Source organism: Danio rerio, chromosome 2, assembly GCF_052040795.2.
Source record: "Danio rerio strain M-AB ecotype USA chromosome 2, GRCz13ab, whole genome shotgun sequence".
NCBI lineage: Eukaryota > Metazoa > Chordata > Actinopteri > Cypriniformes > Danionidae > Danio > Danio rerio.
In genome coordinates this window covers 54,059,675-54,080,000 of record NC_141022.1, presented here as the reverse complement: position 1 = coordinate 54,080,000, position 20,326 = coordinate 54,059,675, and the positions used below count along the sequence as shown (strand labels likewise).

Sequence of the window (20,326 nt, the reverse complement as noted above, 5' to 3'; positions counted from 1 at the left end):
TGCCATATGCTGCTCTATACTTCTATACCTCCATAGAGAGAGAGAGAAAGAGGGCACAGCCGTGGTTAACCTCTCAGTCAAAGGAGAGCCAATGCATGCCAACCATTCAGACCTTCACCCTCGAGACACACACACTTGCGCGCGCGCACACATGCAGACACACACACAGCAGCTGTCAGAGGCTGGAGGAGAGGATGAGTGTGTGTGAGAGGAAGGATGGTGTCAGTGGCCTGGAGGTTTCCAGCTCCAGAGATTCACATGTCAAACACACAGACGCGTTTTCACACTCACAGCAACTGAGCAGGACGAGATGATGTCAGAGACGCAAATGTATATATAATACATAACCGAGTTCATTTAGTCTACTAATGCTGCAAGTTGAGAAATGTCTAACTTGTATACTAAACTAAAAATATTTAGTTTTAATATAGTTTTGTTATAAGTTTAAGTCTTTTGTTTCGTTCGATTTTATTAAAGCAAATAATCAAACGGCTGATTTTTAATAACGCAAACTTCACGTGATCTTCTGTATTTAATGCGTAACAGAATAAAGAAAAATGTATGTATTTTTAAAAAATAAATAAGCATAAATTCGTGTTTGATTTCCAATCATATATTTTTGATAACTTGTAAGCTATAGGGAAATAATTATTACTTGTAAATACCCTTGACAAGAATGCCGCTAATAAGACTGTAAAGAATGCGGGTATTTGCTATCAAATGGTCAGTTTCAGATTAACTGGATTTTAAATTAGACTTTTAAGTCAAATTACATACAGAAATAATAGTAATTGTTATTGGAATTAAATAGTTGTATCGTCAGATAGGTTTTAATGTCGATTTATGCTGCGTTTACTTAAAGTCGGTCAAACTCTTGACTGGATTCAGTTCTCCGACTTGAAGATCAAATCGTTTACCTCCTAAAATGCAATCCCTTTCCTTAAATAATTATATCAAAATTAAATAATCATGCTAATAATAATAATAATAATAATAATAATAACGAGAAGATAATTAATCGCTGATCTAGTTTCAGATCTTATATTTCGCCTCTTCGTTTCTAGAAACTGCAAAGGAAACGTTAAATAATTTATAATCATTACACATGAAATAAAACAATAAACTATTAACTATTATTAAATAAAAATATACATTTATAATTGTAAAACAATATTTGGAAGCTGTCATATCTGAATTGTATTATCCGACATTTAATAATACTTGACTGAAATAATCTGCAGAAAAGCTGTACACTTGCAAATTCGTTAAATGATTTAACTAATATTAACAAATATTATGATGATTATAATAAAAGCATGAAATTCAGTTTTTTTAGATAATATACATTATTAACAAGCTTGTAAAAGGTCATAATAAATTCAACATGTTCATGCTAAAGCCCCAATGGAGCACTTAAATTAAAATATGAATAAACATAAGGTCAAATCCAAACAATTGCTAATTGAATATTTATTATTTCAAGTTGTTTTGCACAAAAACATTTTAAACAAATAAGTGTTTTTCGATCTAATCCATTTGTAATGTAGATGATTTATCAGGTTTCTTAATTTATTAATTGAGAATTATTTAGTAATGCATACACAGTTCGTTCCGTATTTGCCAAACTTGTGCGCTCACGGCAATATTTAGTACAAATCATACCAAAGCTTTATGATTTAAAACTCTTACATTTTTTTAACCTGCTGACAATAAATATCATCATCAGTCGTCTTTAGATGTGAACCAAGTAACTTGGTAATGTATGTTTTTTAAATAATGTCGAGATTTAATAATGTGAAACAATTCTATTTACTAATCAGTTGATATGGTATATGCTAATGCAATATTATATATTAATGCCGCTTATTCCAGCTTATTTTCTCCAAAAAGTAAAAACCATGAACACATCTGATCACATTCAAGATTTATTTCGACAAGCTGATCGAAGTTAGCTCAGTGAATAAATAAACAGAGGGGAAAAAAGCATTTCCACATAGCAAAAATCACAATAGTTTTCTTGTTGACATTATACGCAGAATCAGTGAGGATGGTGGCGAGTACCCATAGTTCAAAGACACTGATGTCTAACGAAGAATAAAATTCACACAATCAGGCTATTTACACGTCTGCACGGCAATATATGTCACACACTGTGTTGCATAGTTCCATTATTGCTATCATGATTTTGTGTTTCATGTAACACACGAATAAATCCATTTCCACAAGATATGCTTCAGAATGCGATTTCCATCTTCCTTCGTGTAATTGATTGTAATCGGCCTACCAAACAGCCTCGAGCGACCTATGCAGTCGGAAATAAATAGCATTGATTTTTACAGTACTTCCAAATATGATGAAATCAAACGTGCCAAAAACAAAGCAAAAAACAATCAGCAACAAGCACTAATTAATTAACAGATTAGTGTAGCTGGCATCCAACCCCTATGCTCGCTTTTAATTATGGTAACCCGTATTTAATTCGTCCTGGCTCTGGAACGACTGGCTGCGGGGATGTAAGTCATAAGGAAAATGGCTGTCTGGGGAAACGCGGTACATGGAGCCCCGACCGGGAACGTTACAGTATCTCATCCCGTAATGGCAGTTCTTACTGTACTCGACTTGCTCGTCGTGTTTTTTGAGCGAGAAAATCCCGTTGTAATTAATTGGAGGACTCATTTGGCCGTCGAAGTGAGGGCTGCTGCTCTCTGGAGAGGCGCTGTCGTAGTAGGACTCGTAGGACGCGTAATAGTTGTAGGGCCGGAACGGTTTGACGCTTTCTCGCGTCCCAGAGCTGAGGCCGGTGGGCGTGGCCATTTCGGCGTTCGGGTATGGGTACAGGGAATCGTACGCGGGCCTGCCAGAGAACGACACGTCCCCGTTATGATCTGTGAGGAAATTTCTAGCGTTCAGCTGGAGGCAACCCGCGACCAAGTTGGTGGTGGGCTGAGACAAGCCCTTGCACAGGGTCTGCACGAACGCGAGCAGGTCAGGTCGCTTTCCCGCGCTCAAAGTCTCAGACAGAGCCCAAATGTAATTCTTGGCCAGCCTCAGGGTTTCGATCTTGGAGAGTTTTTGCGTTTTGGAGTAGCACGGCACGACTTTGCGCAGGCTTTCGAGCGCGTCGTTGAGGCCGTGCATGCGGCTGCGCTCACGCGCGTTTGCTTCCTGACGGCGCATTTTGACTCGGTCACCGCGTCCCTCGGATTTCTTTTTGCGGGGACCCTTCTTCTTTGGCAGCCCATTCTCGTCCTCCTCTCTCTCCTCCTCCTCCTCCCTGTCCGTGTTGTCGTCCTCTGCCTCCTTGAGCTCGGCGCTGCTGAGTGTCCGGACGTCTTCCTGACGCGTGAACGTGGCGCCAAACTGAGACTCGCGCATCATATCTGGCTCTTCAAACGGTACCGTTAACATCGTCCCTGTGTCACAACAAAAACAACAACAAAATACAGAAATCATGACGTCAGTTGACCGGAAGCCTAATTACTCATGGGCTATCTGAATAATTGAAATGTTTTTGAAATGGCGGCTTTGGATTTAGCTGCCACTAAATATCTAACATCAGGCTACTTGAGGAATGAATGCTTTCCTCTAAAACAAAAACATGTGCAGATTGAAGCTGCTAATATTTTTAAACTTCATTTGCTAGTCACAGCAATAAATTAGTCTAAAAATGTGTCAGACTTTAATATTTGTCTGCAACAAATTAATTAATCAACAACTTACTCTTAAGGGTGCATTTAAAAACAACCCTATTTTGTAAATAATCTGTCCCACTTTTTATATTTGTGCATTATTGTTGCAATTAAATATTGATTATCTCATTCAATATAACATTCATTCAAAACAAGTTAACAATTAGTTAAATTAAACAAATGTGAGCCAAGAATTGTGGGTGGACAAACAAATCGTGTGTCCCTCAAATGAACAGGCCTACAAGCTGTTTGTTGTGTTCAGCCTTTGTGGCGGTTTCACTACAAATATTACGCACGCATTCTGACATTTCAGTAGTAATTTCCAGTCATTTTAAATGACCCAAATCGAGTGTGGATGCTACCAAATCAGTTAAAAACCTGCTGATTCAGATCCACATAACTCGATCACAAAATCAAACTGCTAAACAGACGTGAAATTACACTGAAACGTCTCGCACATCACATTTCACAGATAAATTTGCATCTTCTTTTGTCATCTCAAGAGGGTGTTGGTCCATGTCTGATAGAAAATTTCAGTCCTGTGGCTCAAGTCCTAATTGGTTAACCTGGCAATGTTCCTGCTACTGTATAAGGGCTAACAACAATAAAATAAAATAAAAGATAAACAACAACGATCCCTATAGTTAAGTCAAAAGCATGTAAATGATGAATACATTGCTGCATGCAACTACACACGCAAACACAAGAATAAACACAACAATAACACATGGCATGCCAAAGCTGATGCTGATGTCCAATGCTCACCTGTTTCGTTCAGTGTTCAGCTCGCATGTTCAAATTCCTCGCGATGTTCAGAGCTTCCTCCCATGTGCTTGATGTGGAGCAGTAAGAATTCCTTTAATCTCCCTCTCTCTCTCTATCCCTCTCTCTCTCTCTTTCACAGAGAAATGACACCCATGCCAGGCACCAGCGCTGGTACCCATGCCATCTGCCACTGACGTTTTGTTGGTCACGTGACGCGTCTCTCGGGACCTTCATTCCGCTCTCATCATCTGGTGCGCACGGTAATGGGCACCGGGAGGCTCTCATTTACCGTCAAAAAACTCCGGATAAAAAAAGGAGATTAATGCCAGTACTGCTGCGGCAATACCAGTGTAGAGCCGACGAAATGATTTAGACTTTAAAAGCGAAGCGCGTGTAGCTATTTGATTACAGGCCGACGTTTGCTGCAGGCAAGAGCAAATCAGTTGAGATGTCTTCACACATGCATGCTCGAGTCTGACGGAGAATAAATGCTCAGATAATAGAGGAAATCTCTGCACTACAGTATGCCAATACTTAATTTATAAAGCACGTAAAAAATAAACAAAAGTGATGTACATGTGACAGATACAAAAAAATAAATCATATTAAGAAAACACCCAGGAAAATATAATAGACAGTAATAGTCTGATCCTTCTCATTATGCAGTAGCAAGTCGAAATCCACTCTTTGGTACACTGATGGCATCATGTAATTGTTTGATATTTAGGTGTAATTACAGGACATTGTGGATAGTTATTGTCACAGTTGACATATACCTTAGAGTTATAATATATTTACAGCATTAATTATTTGAACACAAAAAAATGATAAAAATAGACCTCAAATTTCAGATAGTTTTCACACAGTTGATGCATTTTATTTTATTAATTTTAAAATGTTATATTTGTTTGTTAGACGCTTAATTTGGTATTTATTGCATTGTTTTATCTTTTTGTTGTTTAAGTTGTTTGTTCTTAAATACATATTCTGTATGAAAGCACGGTTTAAAAATATACAATATATTAATAAACCTCTATTTATTAAGGACGAAATGTATAGACCTATTATATAAATATATATGCAGCACGGTGGCTCAGTGGTTAGCACTGTCACCTCACAGCAAGAAGGTCGCTGGTTTGAGTCCCAGCTGGGCCAGATGGCATTTGTCAGTGTTTGCCTGGGTTTCCTCTGCGTGCTCCGGTTTCCCCCACAGTCCAAAGACATGAGATATAGGTGAATTGGATTAACTAAACTTAGTGAAGGTTTGCGAATGTGAGAATGTGTGGGTGTTTCCCAGTACAGGGTTGCAGCCGGAAGGGCATACGCTGCAGAAAATCTATGCTGGATAAGTTGGCAGTTTTATTCCGCTGTGGCGACTCCTGATGAATAATTGTGAATTGAACACACACACACACACACACACACACACACACACACACACACACACACACACACACACACACACACACACACACACACACACACACACACACACACACACACACACACACACACACACACACACACACACACACACACACACTAAGTCAGAATTATTAGCCCCCCTGAATTATTAGACCCTAGTTTGTTTTTTTACCCCAATTTCTGTTTTACGGAGAGAAGATTAACATAATAGTCTTAATAACTAATTTTTAATAACTAATTTATTATGTCTTTGCCATGATGACAATAAATAATGTTTTACTAGATATTTTTCAAGACACTTCTATACAGCTAAAGTGACATTTAAAGGCTTAACTAGGTTAATTAGGTTAACTAGGCAGGTTGGGGTAATTAGGCAAGTTATTGTATAATGATGGCTTATTCTGTAGACGATCAAAAAAAATTTTTTTTTTAATTAAAAAAATTAAAAACTGCTTTTATTTTAGCCAAAAAAAAAAATAAAATAAAATAAGACTTTCTCCAGAAGAAGAAATATTATCAGAGATACTGTGAAAAATTTCCTTACTGTTAAACATCATTTTTGAAATATAAACAAAAGAAATAATAATTCAGAGGAGTGGGGTCTAATAATTATTTCTAATAACCGTATGTATGCATGTATGTATGTATGTATATATATATATATATATATATAAATATAAATATATATATATATATATATATATATATATAAATATAAATATATATATATATATATATATATATATATATATATATATATATATATATATATATATATATATTGTATACATATATACATACATACATATAAATTCGTTGCAGTATCATCTTTGCTTGGGTTTAAATTTAAATGAATAAATATTACTAATTCATTGTAGTATACATGACATTTTTTTGTTAAGAAGTTAAGTTGATCCAAAAAAATAATAATAATAATAATACTGTCATTGTTTACTCACTCTCCATTCGTTATTTGCCTGTAGTGTTTTTTTTTCCTTCTGATGAAGATATTTATAAAATCTCTGGTCGGTTTTTGGTCCCCATTGGCTTTCATTGTTTTCCTTATATTGGAAGTCTATGGGGAATATCAAATTATTGGTTGCCAACATTCTTCAAAATATCTTTTTTTGTGTTGAGCAAAAAAAAATAATAATAGAAACTCAACATTTTCATTTTTGGATGAACTCTACGTTTAATATTCAAATTGTAAACATCTAATAATAGTAAATATTTTGGAAGTGATCTGAATGCTAACTAATGTTAACAAATGTAATGTTCAGTTGAATCAGAATTAATAGGCCCCTTTGATTTTTTTTTTTTTTTATATATATATATTTCCCAAGTGATGTTTAACAGAGCAAGGAAATTCTCACAGTATCTCTATAATATTTTTTCTTCTGGGAAAAAGTCTTGTTTGTTTTATTTCGGCTAGAATAAAAGCAGTTTTAATTTTTTAAACACCATTTTAAGGTCAGAATTATTAGTCCCATTAAGTTATTTTTCCATCATTATACAATAACTTGTCTTACCCTACCTAGTTAAAAAATTAACCTTGCTAAGCCTTTAAATGTCACTTTTAGCTTTATAGAAGTGTCTTGAAAAATATCTAGTCCAATATTATTTACTGTCATCATGACAAAGATAAAATAAATCAGTTATTAGAAATAAATTATTAAAACTACTAGTTTACAAATGTGTTGAAAAAATCTTCATCTTTCAAACAGAAATTGGGGGAAAAAAATAAACAAGGGGGGGGGGCCTAATAATTTTGACTTCAACTGTATGTCTTGTTTTTTTAAATGTTAGTATTTACAATTTTGCAGTTTAACTACTATAAAATAATTCACAAAAATATCTAAAGCTATAATAATAAAATATATTAATAATCATAATTTTCCTACACTAAAATTGGCGCAGACTTCCCTAAATACATTACTGAATAATCAACATGAGTTACTGCATGATATCTTGTATGCACAGGCAGATAAAACATAGCTTAATACATTAGGCAGATAAAGCATATAGCTTTTCCACAGTTTTGCTGGTGTTGCATGAGGTGCTTCTGTAAGTTGAGCCCACAGTGTATGACAACTCCGAGTCTCTAGTGCAGTCTAGCGTGGAGAATGTTAGAAGTGCAGCTGTGTTTAGTTTACGCTTCATCGTCCTTAAATCATATAGTAGACAAACTACTACTTTTCCGGTAAATATTTCACTGTGCAGCAGAGGGCAGTCCCCAAAACAGCGACATGTGGACACACACACACACGCACGCGCACAAACACACACACATAGTGCCCCCCAAAACGCCTCAGCTGGCATACTGCACGTTCTGGTCCAGTTCACACCAGCATCTGATGAGTCAAACTCCTCATTTCAGACTAATCAGTTGACTGCACTAATTGCAAATGCAAATATGCAAATTTAAATTAATTAATTACTCCACTAATTAGTTCTCTGGTCTTTTCAGGTAATAAATCATTGTGTAGTTGAAAGAAAGAGATGGAGAAAGAGAGAAGGGAAATGCATTTATCTGCCACCTAATACTCTTACGATGAATCACACACATGCTCGACACGAGTCCTGTTACACTCCCAAGTGAAAGTTTGGAAGTATTCCAATGGGAATTGTTTATTTACAATATGAATCGGATAAGAATAATTAGCCAAGAACAAGTGTTTCAGTATCATGTTTCAGGGGAGAAAATACAATGTAAACACCACGATACACTACTCAAAAAGTTGTGAGAAATGCAATTATGTTTTTTTATTGAAATGTTATTCATCAAAAGTGCCAAATAAGTGTTAAAGTTTAAGAAAAAACGACTTTTTATATTTTTTTCATGAGTTTTGTTCTATAAAGCCACTTTAAACTGACCAAAGATTACAACATTCTTCAAATTGTTTGGTTTAGTCATAAAATATGTCAAATCAATTCATAAATAAAGCTTTTAATAGGTTGCATTAATTAAATGTGACAAAAAAAATTCCAAATATTTATCAAGGCTCAACAATAAGGACTGCCCATTGGCCCGGGGCCAGCGAGAGAGATGCTTGGGACAGTAGACGGGATCATTACTGGCCCGATTGGGGTCACCTTTTGTAAAAATAATTTTGAACTGCAATAAAATCTCTGTACATTATCCATACTGCTTTTTTAGTTTTGTTAACACACGAAAGCTTTTTCATTTTTTTTCATTTATAATCATTTTTTAAATATTATTTACATTATTTGAACAATTATTAACATTTAAATGATTATATACCTTATTTTTTACACAGTATTTAAAATATGTGGCTATAAAATAGCTTTTAAATAAATGTTTTCTTTGGTGGGGCCAGTGAAAATTTTGGCAGGGCAAGTAAAAAATCTGATATGTTGGCCCGATTGGACCAGTAGAATAAATCCTTAGCGTTGAACCCTGATTTATATTTATATAATGCACTGTTTATTGTTATTATTTCTTATTAGTTATTATTATTATTATTGTAAATATGATTATTTTATATTATTATTTATGAGAGAACGGAAGAGAATTGACTGAAAAACTGTCAAAACATTTTTCAACATATATTTGTCTGCAGTTTTGTAGGTAAAACGAACACTACAGCAGTGTGATGCGAACAACATTTGTTCCTTGTCACATTAATGATAAAATATTAATGATGTTTTTCATACAGTTATTAGCACAACACCTAATAAATACCACAAAATACCTTAACAGAGTCTAATTAAACGTAACCTATTTCTAAGCAAGTCACAAAATAAATCAGCGCCCTCTAGTGGATTTGTCATCTGAAATGTGCCACAAAATGCACCCAGAGCAATGTATTTTAAATTTATTTGAAGTGCATGATAAATTAAATTACTGGCTAAGTCCATAATACTATACCGATATATATAGTACGCTAAAAACTGTATGCGAGCCGAGTAGTATGTCCGAATTCATAGAATTCCGGGTAGGTTATTATAACAAATTATAACAAAATGGCATTTAGTACGTCAGAGTTCCATTCATACTGTATTGAACATACTTTTCTAATGACAGAGTATTACATTTAAATTCAAATGCACTACTTACTGAGTAGTAGGTGGTTTCAGACACAGCCGCGGTATCTTAAAAGCAACACAGGCTCATTTTGAAAACGTACCCCCGTATACACTTCTGGAGAGCACAAATTATGTAGCCAGAGCTACGTATGGCTGAAAAAAATTGCTAAAAAAATAAAATAAGCAAATAAGATCTGAAAACGTGATAAAAATCAGGCAGCCTCGAGGGCTTTTTTGGATTGGTTTTGAAAACACTGTCGGTTGGGTTTAGGGAATGGGGTGGGTGGGATGATCGGTCGGTCAGTCAGGCAGGCAATGGTCTCTGGTGAATTTAACTGAGAACAGCAGATGCGAATGGCACTTGTGAGAGAAATTTGGGATCTGAAAAATCATACTCTCCAGAAATGTATACAGGTGTACGTACCCATAATGGGCCTGGGTTGATTAAGAGCATCAACTCTGAAACATTTAAAATGAGTCATCAGAAATTCCAGTTTCATTTACATAACTGATATACAGTTGAGTAAATTTGTGACACATTTGCAAAATGCCAGCACATACATGGTATGAAACAACTGTTTGCATGCATGTTAATGAGACAATTGCTTATACTTAATGTTTAAACAAGAAAGGCTTACAACACAACCTGAAATGCACAGTAACAGATTTACTGTTCTATATAATAATCTACAAAACACATGCACCTACATATAAACATGCATTTCAAACTCTTGCATGCATCAATAAACAACTGTGCATACTGTGTAGTTCACTGTATAGTTCCTATAGTTACACGGAAAATAGCAACTTTTAATTTTCTGTCAGTCTAAGCACACTAACTACAGTAGAGTCAAGCTTTAAATAGGAAAACTATAGATTTTTTTTTTTGAGTGAGATGCTAATGGTCTAATCCGATTCAATGATTTATGCTAAGCTAAGCTAAAAGTGCTTTCGCCTGACCAACTGTAGATGGTAAAACTCATCTGATTAACTTTAGGGGATATTTTGAGAAGAGAGAAAAAAAAGTAGATTTTACCCTTAAATACCATAATATGGCACTATAATAAAAAAAATCCTAATTTCAATCACAGTTCAATTGTTATGAAGCAGCACATACTATTAAAGCAAATCAGCATAACAAAATGATTTCAGAAGTTTTGTGTGAGTATTGAATTCATGATGCTGAAATGTCTATTTTAATTAGCAATTGCTGTTTAAACGGAGCTTTAAATAAAAAAACCAAAAAAATCAGACTTTAAACTTTTATATCAGTACAAGTATTCTATCTGATTGAATCTCAGCACCTAGTATTTTCCTGTCAGGTTTTTAGCAGCTCCACCATAGTGTGCCGGGAGGCGGATGGTAAACCTGGATGATGCTTTGCTATTCTTCCACCTGTAAATGAGGCTTTTTGTTGCCACAGCGATGACAGCTCATGCTCGTCAGCTGTTTTAATTATCACATTATCAGCGTTTAAAGGCAGTGTGACGAGCCGAGTTGCTAATGAAGGCGCTGGAACTCTCACAATGAGACGGAGATGAGACAAAACCGCCTGCCAGAATCACAGGTGACACTCTTACTGCTGGTCCGATTCAAAGCTGCACACAATCTTACAGGCAGACCAAAAAAAAAAAAAAAAAACCTGAAGGATGTGTTAGAGAAGGAAGCGTCTGCCGTACCTTTCCTGGAGTAAAACTCTTAAAAATAGAACTTTTTCCCCTGCAGATGTTTCTTGTGGTGGCATTAACTAACACCTACAGCACTGACAGTGTTGTGAGACTCACCCTCGCCTCACATTTCATAATCACACCTTTGCTGTGTTGCAAAATGCTAAAAGCACCCTGATTTCCAACACGCACACGCACGCAATCAATCAGAACACAAAGATTCACATCATAACAGGTGCATCTGCTGGATTTCAGTCTGCTCCTTCAAGGTGTTTTAAGTTCTTCCTGTGATCTTCCTTTTAGATTCATTAACAGAGAAAAGCAAAGATAAATCACTTAGAAAATGTATTTTAGGGAGGGGGATTTTAAAATCTTTACTTTATTAATTATTTATAAGATCGTATATTCTCATTTTATTGTTTTATCCTCTGGAATTCTTTATTTAATTCCTGGCTTCCTTTCAGGTAGGGTTTAGGATTAACAGTTTTTCTTAACAAATTGCTAGTAAATTTCACAAAAATTACAATTAGCTTTGTTTTATTTAGAAAAAAAAATCTAAAAAACAAGCAATAATATATCATACAAAAATAAGAGTGCTTATCTTACTACAGGAATAAAAATGACTACATTTTGTACAGAAATAACAGCACAATCTGTGCATTCGAATAACCCTTTTATTTACTTTCCTTGGCGATGACGTAATGATGGCGTAATGACGCATCTATTTTTAGCTGTGTAAGGCTTAAAACAATGTTTTCGAAACGAGGATAGGAGTTTGATTAAAGGTTTACGAGAACTAAAAGGCTACAGTGCTTCATGTTTTCTTTAAAAATTTCTGAGTAAAAACTGGACAAAAGGTGGATTGGATTACTTGTTGGCTAAAATTTATCAAACTGGATCAGTATGTCATGTAGTATATATTTCATCTTATAGTGCATTTCAAATAACAGTTTACCAATCAAATGCAAATTCAGATATTATTTATTCACCCTACTTTTGTTTCAAACATTCAGGTATGGCAGAGACGATATGATAAATCTTTTCTGAAATGGGACAATATACGGTTAAAGTCAGAATTATTAGCCGCCTGAATTATTAGCCCCCCTGTTTGTTTTTTTCCCAATTTCTGTTTAATGGAGAAGATTTTTTCCAGACATTTCTTAACATAATAGTTTTAATAACTCATTTCTAATAACTTATTTATTTTATCTTTGTCATGATGACAGTAAATAATATTTTACTATGTTTTTGAAGGCACCTTTATACAGTTTAAAGTGACATTTAAATGCTTTACTAGGTTAATTAAGTTAGGCAAGTTAGAACAATTAGGCAAGTTATTGTATAATGATGGTTTGTTCTGTAGACTGGCTAATAACATTGACCTTAAAATGGTGTTGAAAAAAATTAAAACTGCTTTTATTCTAGCCAAAATAAAACGATTTTCTCCAGTTAAAAATTCAAAGGGGGGCTAATAATTTTCACTTCAAGTATGTATACAAGTATAACAAGCGTCTAAAATAATTAAACGTCTTCTGAGATAAAAGTACCTCTGAAAATACCTTTGTTGGAAGAACAGTGATACCAATTAAGTTTGTATTTGTGTTTTTGAATCAGCTTTTGTTTTTATTCAGTTTTCATTAGAATTCTACCGTGCTGCGTTGGTTTCAGGTTTATTAGTTGTTGTTTTTTAAATATGCATTTTAAAATTTATATTTTATAGCCATTTAGTACTTAAACCTAGAATTTTACTTTGTCAAAGTTATAATTTGCTAATTTTTTCAAGGTGACATTTCCAAAATCATGTACATTTTTGTAAATGTTGTTTAAATGATCTATGAAATATTTATATTTCAGCTAATTTCAATTAACATAAACATTTTCGGTTTAGGTTTACAACAACACTGGTCAGAAAACTTAATGAAATGTAACAATGACTGTTTTTAAACAGGTTTCCCAGATTGCCTTGATTTATGTTTATTGTTCTTTTATGTTCATTTGTGGCCCTTCAACATTTTCCATTAGTTTTCTTTAGGAAAAAAAAACATCTGGAAAAACAGGATGTTGAGTAAATAAGGATAGAATTTCATATTTGAGTGAAATAAACCCTTCAATGGGTTTTGAAAGAACAAATTGTAATTTCTTTTGATTACATTATCACAAGGGCAACTGTTTTTGTAGGAATCATAAGAGAATATTCTTTATTAAAAGTCAAGAGGTGTTGAAATGATCAGACTGATGTTTGATGGCAGTAGAGGACACACACACACACACACACACACACACACACACACACACACACACACACACACACACACACACTGAGAGAGAGAGAGTCGTGCGGGTTGGCTGGGCACTGTTATTCTGCCGTGATTAGAGGACTTTGGGTCTCAGAACCACCATCTACAGCTGTGCTGTTTCTACCAATTACATGGCCCATATGCCAGCAGCCCACTTCACCCAGGTGGAACCTCTGATGAAGGAAAGGTGTGAGCAGAACACAGCAATTGTCGCACACAAACACAACTCATGCAAAGGTGTCTTATTTCCTGACAGATACAGACTTAAGTCCTTTTTACACTGCTTCCAACTCCACATTTTCATAGATTTAAACCCTGTTTACCTTGGGTAAAAATGTTTGAAAAGTGTCATTTAGAATTGGGTTTATCACCAGTTTTCATCTGGGAATATGAAACCTTAACGCAGATTACAGATAGCATATTTGTGTTATAATATTAACAGTCGGTGGAAATGGTGTTGTAAGGGTCGTTTAAACATTTAAAGGTTCTCTGAAGTGCAGTGAAATGTGCAGTTTTTTCAAGTATTCTTTAATATATTTACATTTAAAGGCTGTGTGAAACTAACATTTACAATGTTTATTTTGCTACTGTTATTCTTTAGGTGAACAATTAAACTGTGAAACTCATTCCAATAAAAAAAATAATAATGTTTGTTGTGGTTACTTTGAATCAAAGTCTAGTATACTGTAATATTCCATGTTTGGTGTGGCAGTTCTCTTTTGAAAATCACTGACAGCTTCAGGCACAATATTCTTAACCAAAACCTCTTAGCATTAGTTTTCCACAAGGAAAGCTGCAAAAAGTAAGCCCCGCCCCCTACTCAATGTTTAATTTCAATTGGAAATACATCAACATACTAAAAATCTCAGCATTTTATAGTTCCCTGTGGCTTTAAACAAAGAGGGGCGGGTCAGACAAGCTCCTCCCATTTTTCTAAATAGTCTTCAAAGTTTTGTGAATACTACTGCTTGGTTTAGAACCCTAAGCTTGAATCCCTTCCATATTTCTTTGAAATGTAGCAATAGAATTAATTCCATACAGAAATTAATCAAAATCTTTTCATCTGCAACTTGTCTGTTTTGATTCCAGAGCAGTTTGTGTCATCACAATCAGTTATCCATATTGGCTTAAGGTTTTTACAGGTTTCACCAAGTCAAATTTAAGACATTAAGACCTTTTTTAGGACATTATAAATTACATTTTAGACTTATAAAGGGCTAAAACATAAGGGTTTTTACTTGCGCTTTTAAAAAAAAATGTAATTGCTTAATCAGTAATAATCCAATCAGAGTGATCAAAGTTTACTATAAATGGATTGTTTACTCCCTACTGCTCTCTTCATTTTGGAAGAATCCCCCCTTCCACCCCATCTCTTCCTTTGCTTCCCTGCTCTAAGGGGGAGCTCTCGAGACCTACCTGAATATATGCTTATAGACCGAGCCTTGGGCTCAAGTATCTTCGAGCTCAGGGTTCTCTCCCGGGACAAGACGCCAAACCTGCTATAAACGCCAAGCATATCTAAGTGGCAACTCTTAAGTGTGACTCTTAAGTCAAACTCTTAAGTTTTCTTTGACAAGCTTTAAAGGCTATAATAAACTAAATGTACAACAGTCTGTCCAGGTTAGTGTCCTCATCACATATGGTCCATGAATACATGGAAAACTTGCAAATGTTATTGTGAGGAACCATATTGTTAAATAGAGTTGTAAATAGAGTTTTGTTAAAAGTTTTATTGAGATGTTTTGTTATATACCGTATACAGTCACCAACAATACATCTCAATAAAACATACCGGTGTTGGCCTAAAAAGGTGTTGGGTAAAATTATTAAAATGATTTAACTTACAAGTAAATTTCAGTGAATGAAAGGCCTAAAATTTAGTTTTCGAAATCTTAGACATTTAAAGAATTTAAGACCTCGCAGATACTCTAAGGCTGCAAAAAAATTACATACTTCCCGATAGGGGTGTCACGATTTCGATTTTAAATCTAAATCGATCGAAATTTATGCTCAATTTCGATTATTGAATCAAAAAATAGAATCGTCGATGCTGCCACGCCCCCATGTCACGTCAGCTTGGCTTGCCAAGCGGGAAAAAAAACAGGCTTGTTGAAGTGCTTGTTAAACTGCAGAAGCAGGAGACCCGTCGACAGAACTTAAACCCTCTCCTCTTTCAATGAAGTCGCCGGTGTGTAAGCATTTTGGATTTCCAGTGAGTTATGTTGACAACGTTCGTGTTGTTGACAAAAAAAAAACACAGTTTTGCAAGCTCTGCTATGTACGTATTACGTACGGTTCTTCCGATAGACAACACCGGCATCGCGATCCTCCGCCCGCCCCCGTTGCAAATCTGCTCGTGAAAAGTACACACTCAGGCCCTGTTTACACTGTTTTTTTTTTTAAATGGCATTTTAGAACGACAACGATTTGACATCCACAGTGGCGTGTAGCATTTCTGAGCAGCCCTCCTTCCTCTCTACCTCTGAAAATGCACATCAACAATGGCAACACACAGCCATGCGCTCGAGACAGCAGGTCCAGGCAGTCAGAGGACTGCTTCAATCTTTCACTCACTTGTACTTAGTCATTTTAGCGAACACCTCAGATACTGTTGGCTGGTTCCTGTTGGTTGTGCGTCTTTTTTTACCGACGCCATTATAACGACACAGATCACTGCCTATTCACGAGTCCCGCAGAAAAAAGTGATTGACAGGTGGTAATTATGTGTGTATCTTGCCTTTATTCATTTACTGTATGAATTGTTTATGGGTAAAACAAAGACCATGCAGGTCAGGTAGTTTAAACGGTAGGCTACAAATAATTAATTTGTCATTAATTAATTAATTATTCATAATCGAAAATCGAATCGAATCGTGCCTTTAGAATCGAAAATGTAATCGAATCGAGGATTTGGAGGATCGTGACACCCTTACTTCCCGACTATATAGTATGCTAGCGGAGTAGTATGCAGAGGTGTAAAGTAACTAATAACAAATACTCAAGTTACTGTAATCGAGTAGTTTTTCTTAGTAGTTGTAATTTACCAAGTAGTTTTATAAATGTGTACTTTTACTTTCCCTTGAGTACATTTTTAGTGGAGTATTGGTAAATTTACTCCTCGACTTTTCTTCAATCTACAGTCACTACTTTTTTATTGTTTCATGTCTATGGGGATTAGAAACATCAGTCCTGTAATTCCTGTCCCATCAAACTGCACATAGAAGGTAAACTGCATAATAATGAACAACCTCAAGACATGGCGATTTAATATTGCAGCAAACTGTTTGGAAGCATTAAAAGTGTCCCAGAAGATGTCCAAAATCTTTACACACAGTGACCCAAAGACTGTTCAGATGCATGTCGATGAGAAGCTGACAAATGTTTACTTTATAATGACCAAAATGGCCTTACAACACCCAGCAGGCACAAGATGTCAACATGACGTCAACTTGACGTTGTACCCTATTGTCGTGGGGACATCACTTTTTGTTTGGAAATGAAAATCGGGTTGACGACAGAACTCGACATCAGGCCAACATCAATGTCCAACCTAAAATCAACCAAATATTATAGTCTAATGATGCTAAAGCTTGACATTGCGTGGACGTTACCACTATGACATCTATCAGACGCTGTATTTTGGTAGCCATACCTGACAAATAAATGTCAGTATTTTACTTCAACATGATGCTGGTTTTAGATGTTGTCTCAACATTGGATTTTGGTCACTTTCTAACAACCTAAAATAGACCAAATATCATCGTCATTTGCTGTCATTATTGGAAATCAAAATGATATTGTCTTTAGACGTTGAATTTTGGTCACCTGACATCACAACCTAAATCTAACCCAATATTAACGACTTATGATGTTGTGTGCCTTCTAGACAATTACTAGATGCACTACAGAACGTTACATTTACACACACATGCACAAATTACATGTAAACGCATCAGCTTTTAACAGCATAATTCTCATTACTCACTACTATAGTACTTTTGAAAGGGCTACTTTTTACTCATAATTTCAGTAATATTTATAAATATTTACTTTTACTTGCACTACATTTTTAGGCAAGTAATGGTACTTTTACTAGAGTATAATTTTTCACTACTCTTTCCACCAGTGGTAGTATGTCTGAATTTATAGTATTTGAAAAACAGTATGCAAGTACCTGGATGACCTACTACCACCAGCAAAATTCTAAAGTGAGCATCTAATGTATGCTACACTATCCCAAAATACAATTTGATAGAATTCATTAATGGGAGTGAAGCAGTTGCTGGTAGGTGATAATAAAAATTTGTGGATGTAGCACATCGGAATTCTATTCATATTACATAACGCATTCATACATAATTGAACATACTTTTCTAACGGTTGTGTAGTAAATTCAAATTCACCTATTCAAGCCTAGTAGTAGGCTAGGTGATTTTGGACAGCCATCAACTTTGTTTTAATTGTATATACCTTTTAAATAATAAAAAAATTTATCAAAGTTTCGGAGCATTAGCTTATAGGTAACTACAAGACTAGCATATAAACACTAAAATCAAAAATACTTGACTTCACTGGGACATTTTATAGTTAAAGAAGACTTTAATTCTTACCTTTCTCCACCTTTTTCCTACACCCCATGATGTGCTGCATGAATTATTGAAGTAACTTCTGTTAAACTGTAAACAATAAGTGAAATGTTTCTGTTAAAAACTGTACACAGAGGTGGCATTATACACACAGTTCATCTATTTAATATTAAAAAAGCAACTTATTAGGCAAGGCAAGTTTATTTATATTGCACATTTCATACACAGTGGCAAGTCAAAGTGCTTTAAATAAACAAGAATAAAAGAGAAGTATAAGAAAATAAAAAAAACACAAACAATAAAAATAATTATAAACAGATAAAAATGTTAAAACAGGTTATAAAAGAATAAAAAAAAGGAAAGAGATAGTGAAATCTATGAGACCGGTAATATATATATAACGTTAACGTTAACGTTATTACCTTCAGGCTAGTTGGAAACGTCTGTTCAGGTAAAAGCTTGGTAACATTTAACAGTTGGCCATTTATTAACAATGCAGGAGCCTTACGTAAACTTAACTTGTTAAACCGAACAAAACATTTACTTCTTACCTTTATAGTCGATTTAGGCTAAGCTTGATAGCTTAATGAGATGATTCTACTTGTTATGCCTACAGTATACGTCACCAGATCACGTGCTACGCTCGTCCGATGACTGACACTGAACACATATGTAAACAAGGACGTAAAACTGGTTCGTGCATGAAAAGTTAGGATGTGATTAATTATTTATTAATTATAAAAGAAAAGTGAAAACTCGAAGCACCCATTTGACCCAGGGTTAACGAGTTAAAATATAACCGCATTAAATAAAGAAAAGTTCAGCCTCTCCATGTCATTTAATTAAGCAGAAGTTTCTCTTACAGCGAGAAGTTGTGCTCCGCCATTATAAACGTTCAAGAAACATTCAGGTGCCTAAAAACATGAAAACACAGATGGCGAAATGCAGTGCTAATTAACATGCATCTGAAATCATGAATAATTGATTTGTTTTTTAAAATGTACAATGTAAATGTATTGGAGGTAGGAGATCTGACGGAGAGGTGAAAGCAACTCATATGTTCTGCTGCGGGGCAGAAAAATCACGTTAACAAGCACATGCTCAACATGGGAGAAATATGGCAGCAGTGTTGGAGGTGAAGACAGAGGAGAAACATCTGCTTCTTACATTTTTTACATAACTTCAAACAGTTCATTTCATCCATTAACTTGCATACCACATACAGTTTATCACTGAACCTATGGATTGTACCTGCAGGTGGTTTTTCTGTTTACAAATGTGAAGTTCAATATGTATTGTATTATAATTTTTAAGAGCTGTCAATAAAATACAATCAATCAAAACTGAAAAAAAAAAGCTTTTAAAAATCTCAAAAAACTTTTGACTTGTGGATCCGTTTCAAATTCAAATTAAATATTCAACAGCATGTTATATATATATATATATATATATATATATATATATATATATATATATATATATATATATATATATATATATATATATATAAGCTAACATAAGTAGTTGATATTTTTAAATTTCCTCATTTGATCCCTTTATTTGTATTTATTGTGATTTGTTTTTACATTCACATTTTTTTCTAGATTTAAAATCTAATAAGCAATATAATTCCCAGAGATGGGTTGCAGCTGGAAGGGCATCCGCTGCGTAAAACATATGCTGGATAAGTTGGTGGTTAATTCCGCTGTGGCAACTTCAGATTAATAAAGGGACTAAGCCAAAAAGAAAATTAATAAATAAGCAATATAAACATCATGTTGGTCATAGTTATTAACATTAAAACTAGATGCAAAGGAAGCACAAAATGCTATTTTAATATAACATAATCA

At 34.7% G+C, this 20,326-nt stretch overlaps 1 protein-coding gene across 6 annotated transcripts; it reads right to left on the bottom strand.

The window, feature by feature from the left end:
• Positions 1 to 1,909: 1,909 nt before the first annotated feature.
• Positions 1,910 to 19,121, bottom strand: neurod6b (neuronal differentiation 6b). Of its 6 annotated transcripts, none has more exon segments than NR_132274.1 (3): positions 1,910 to 2,302; positions 18,501 to 18,566; positions 19,028 to 19,066. NR_132274.1 is itself a non-coding variant. In NM_001309843.2 (3 exon segments), coding segments are annotated over 2 exon segments (999 nt in total). In that variant the 5' UTR covers positions 18,541 to 18,566; positions 18,899 to 19,031; the 3' UTR covers positions 1,910 to 2,454.
• Positions 19,122 to 20,326: the final 1,205 nt, after the last annotated feature.

Bases quoted from the DNA above. Each gene is read 5' to 3' on its own strand.
- neurod6b (XM_087238749.1), bottom strand. From the start codon at position 18,540: ATGCAGCACATCATGGGGTGTAGGAAAAAGGTGGAGAAAG. The intron at 3,414-18,500 runs GTAAGAATTAAA...GTTGTGACACAG, and splicing joins TAGGAAAAAGGTGGAGAAAG to GGACGATGTTAACGGTACCG.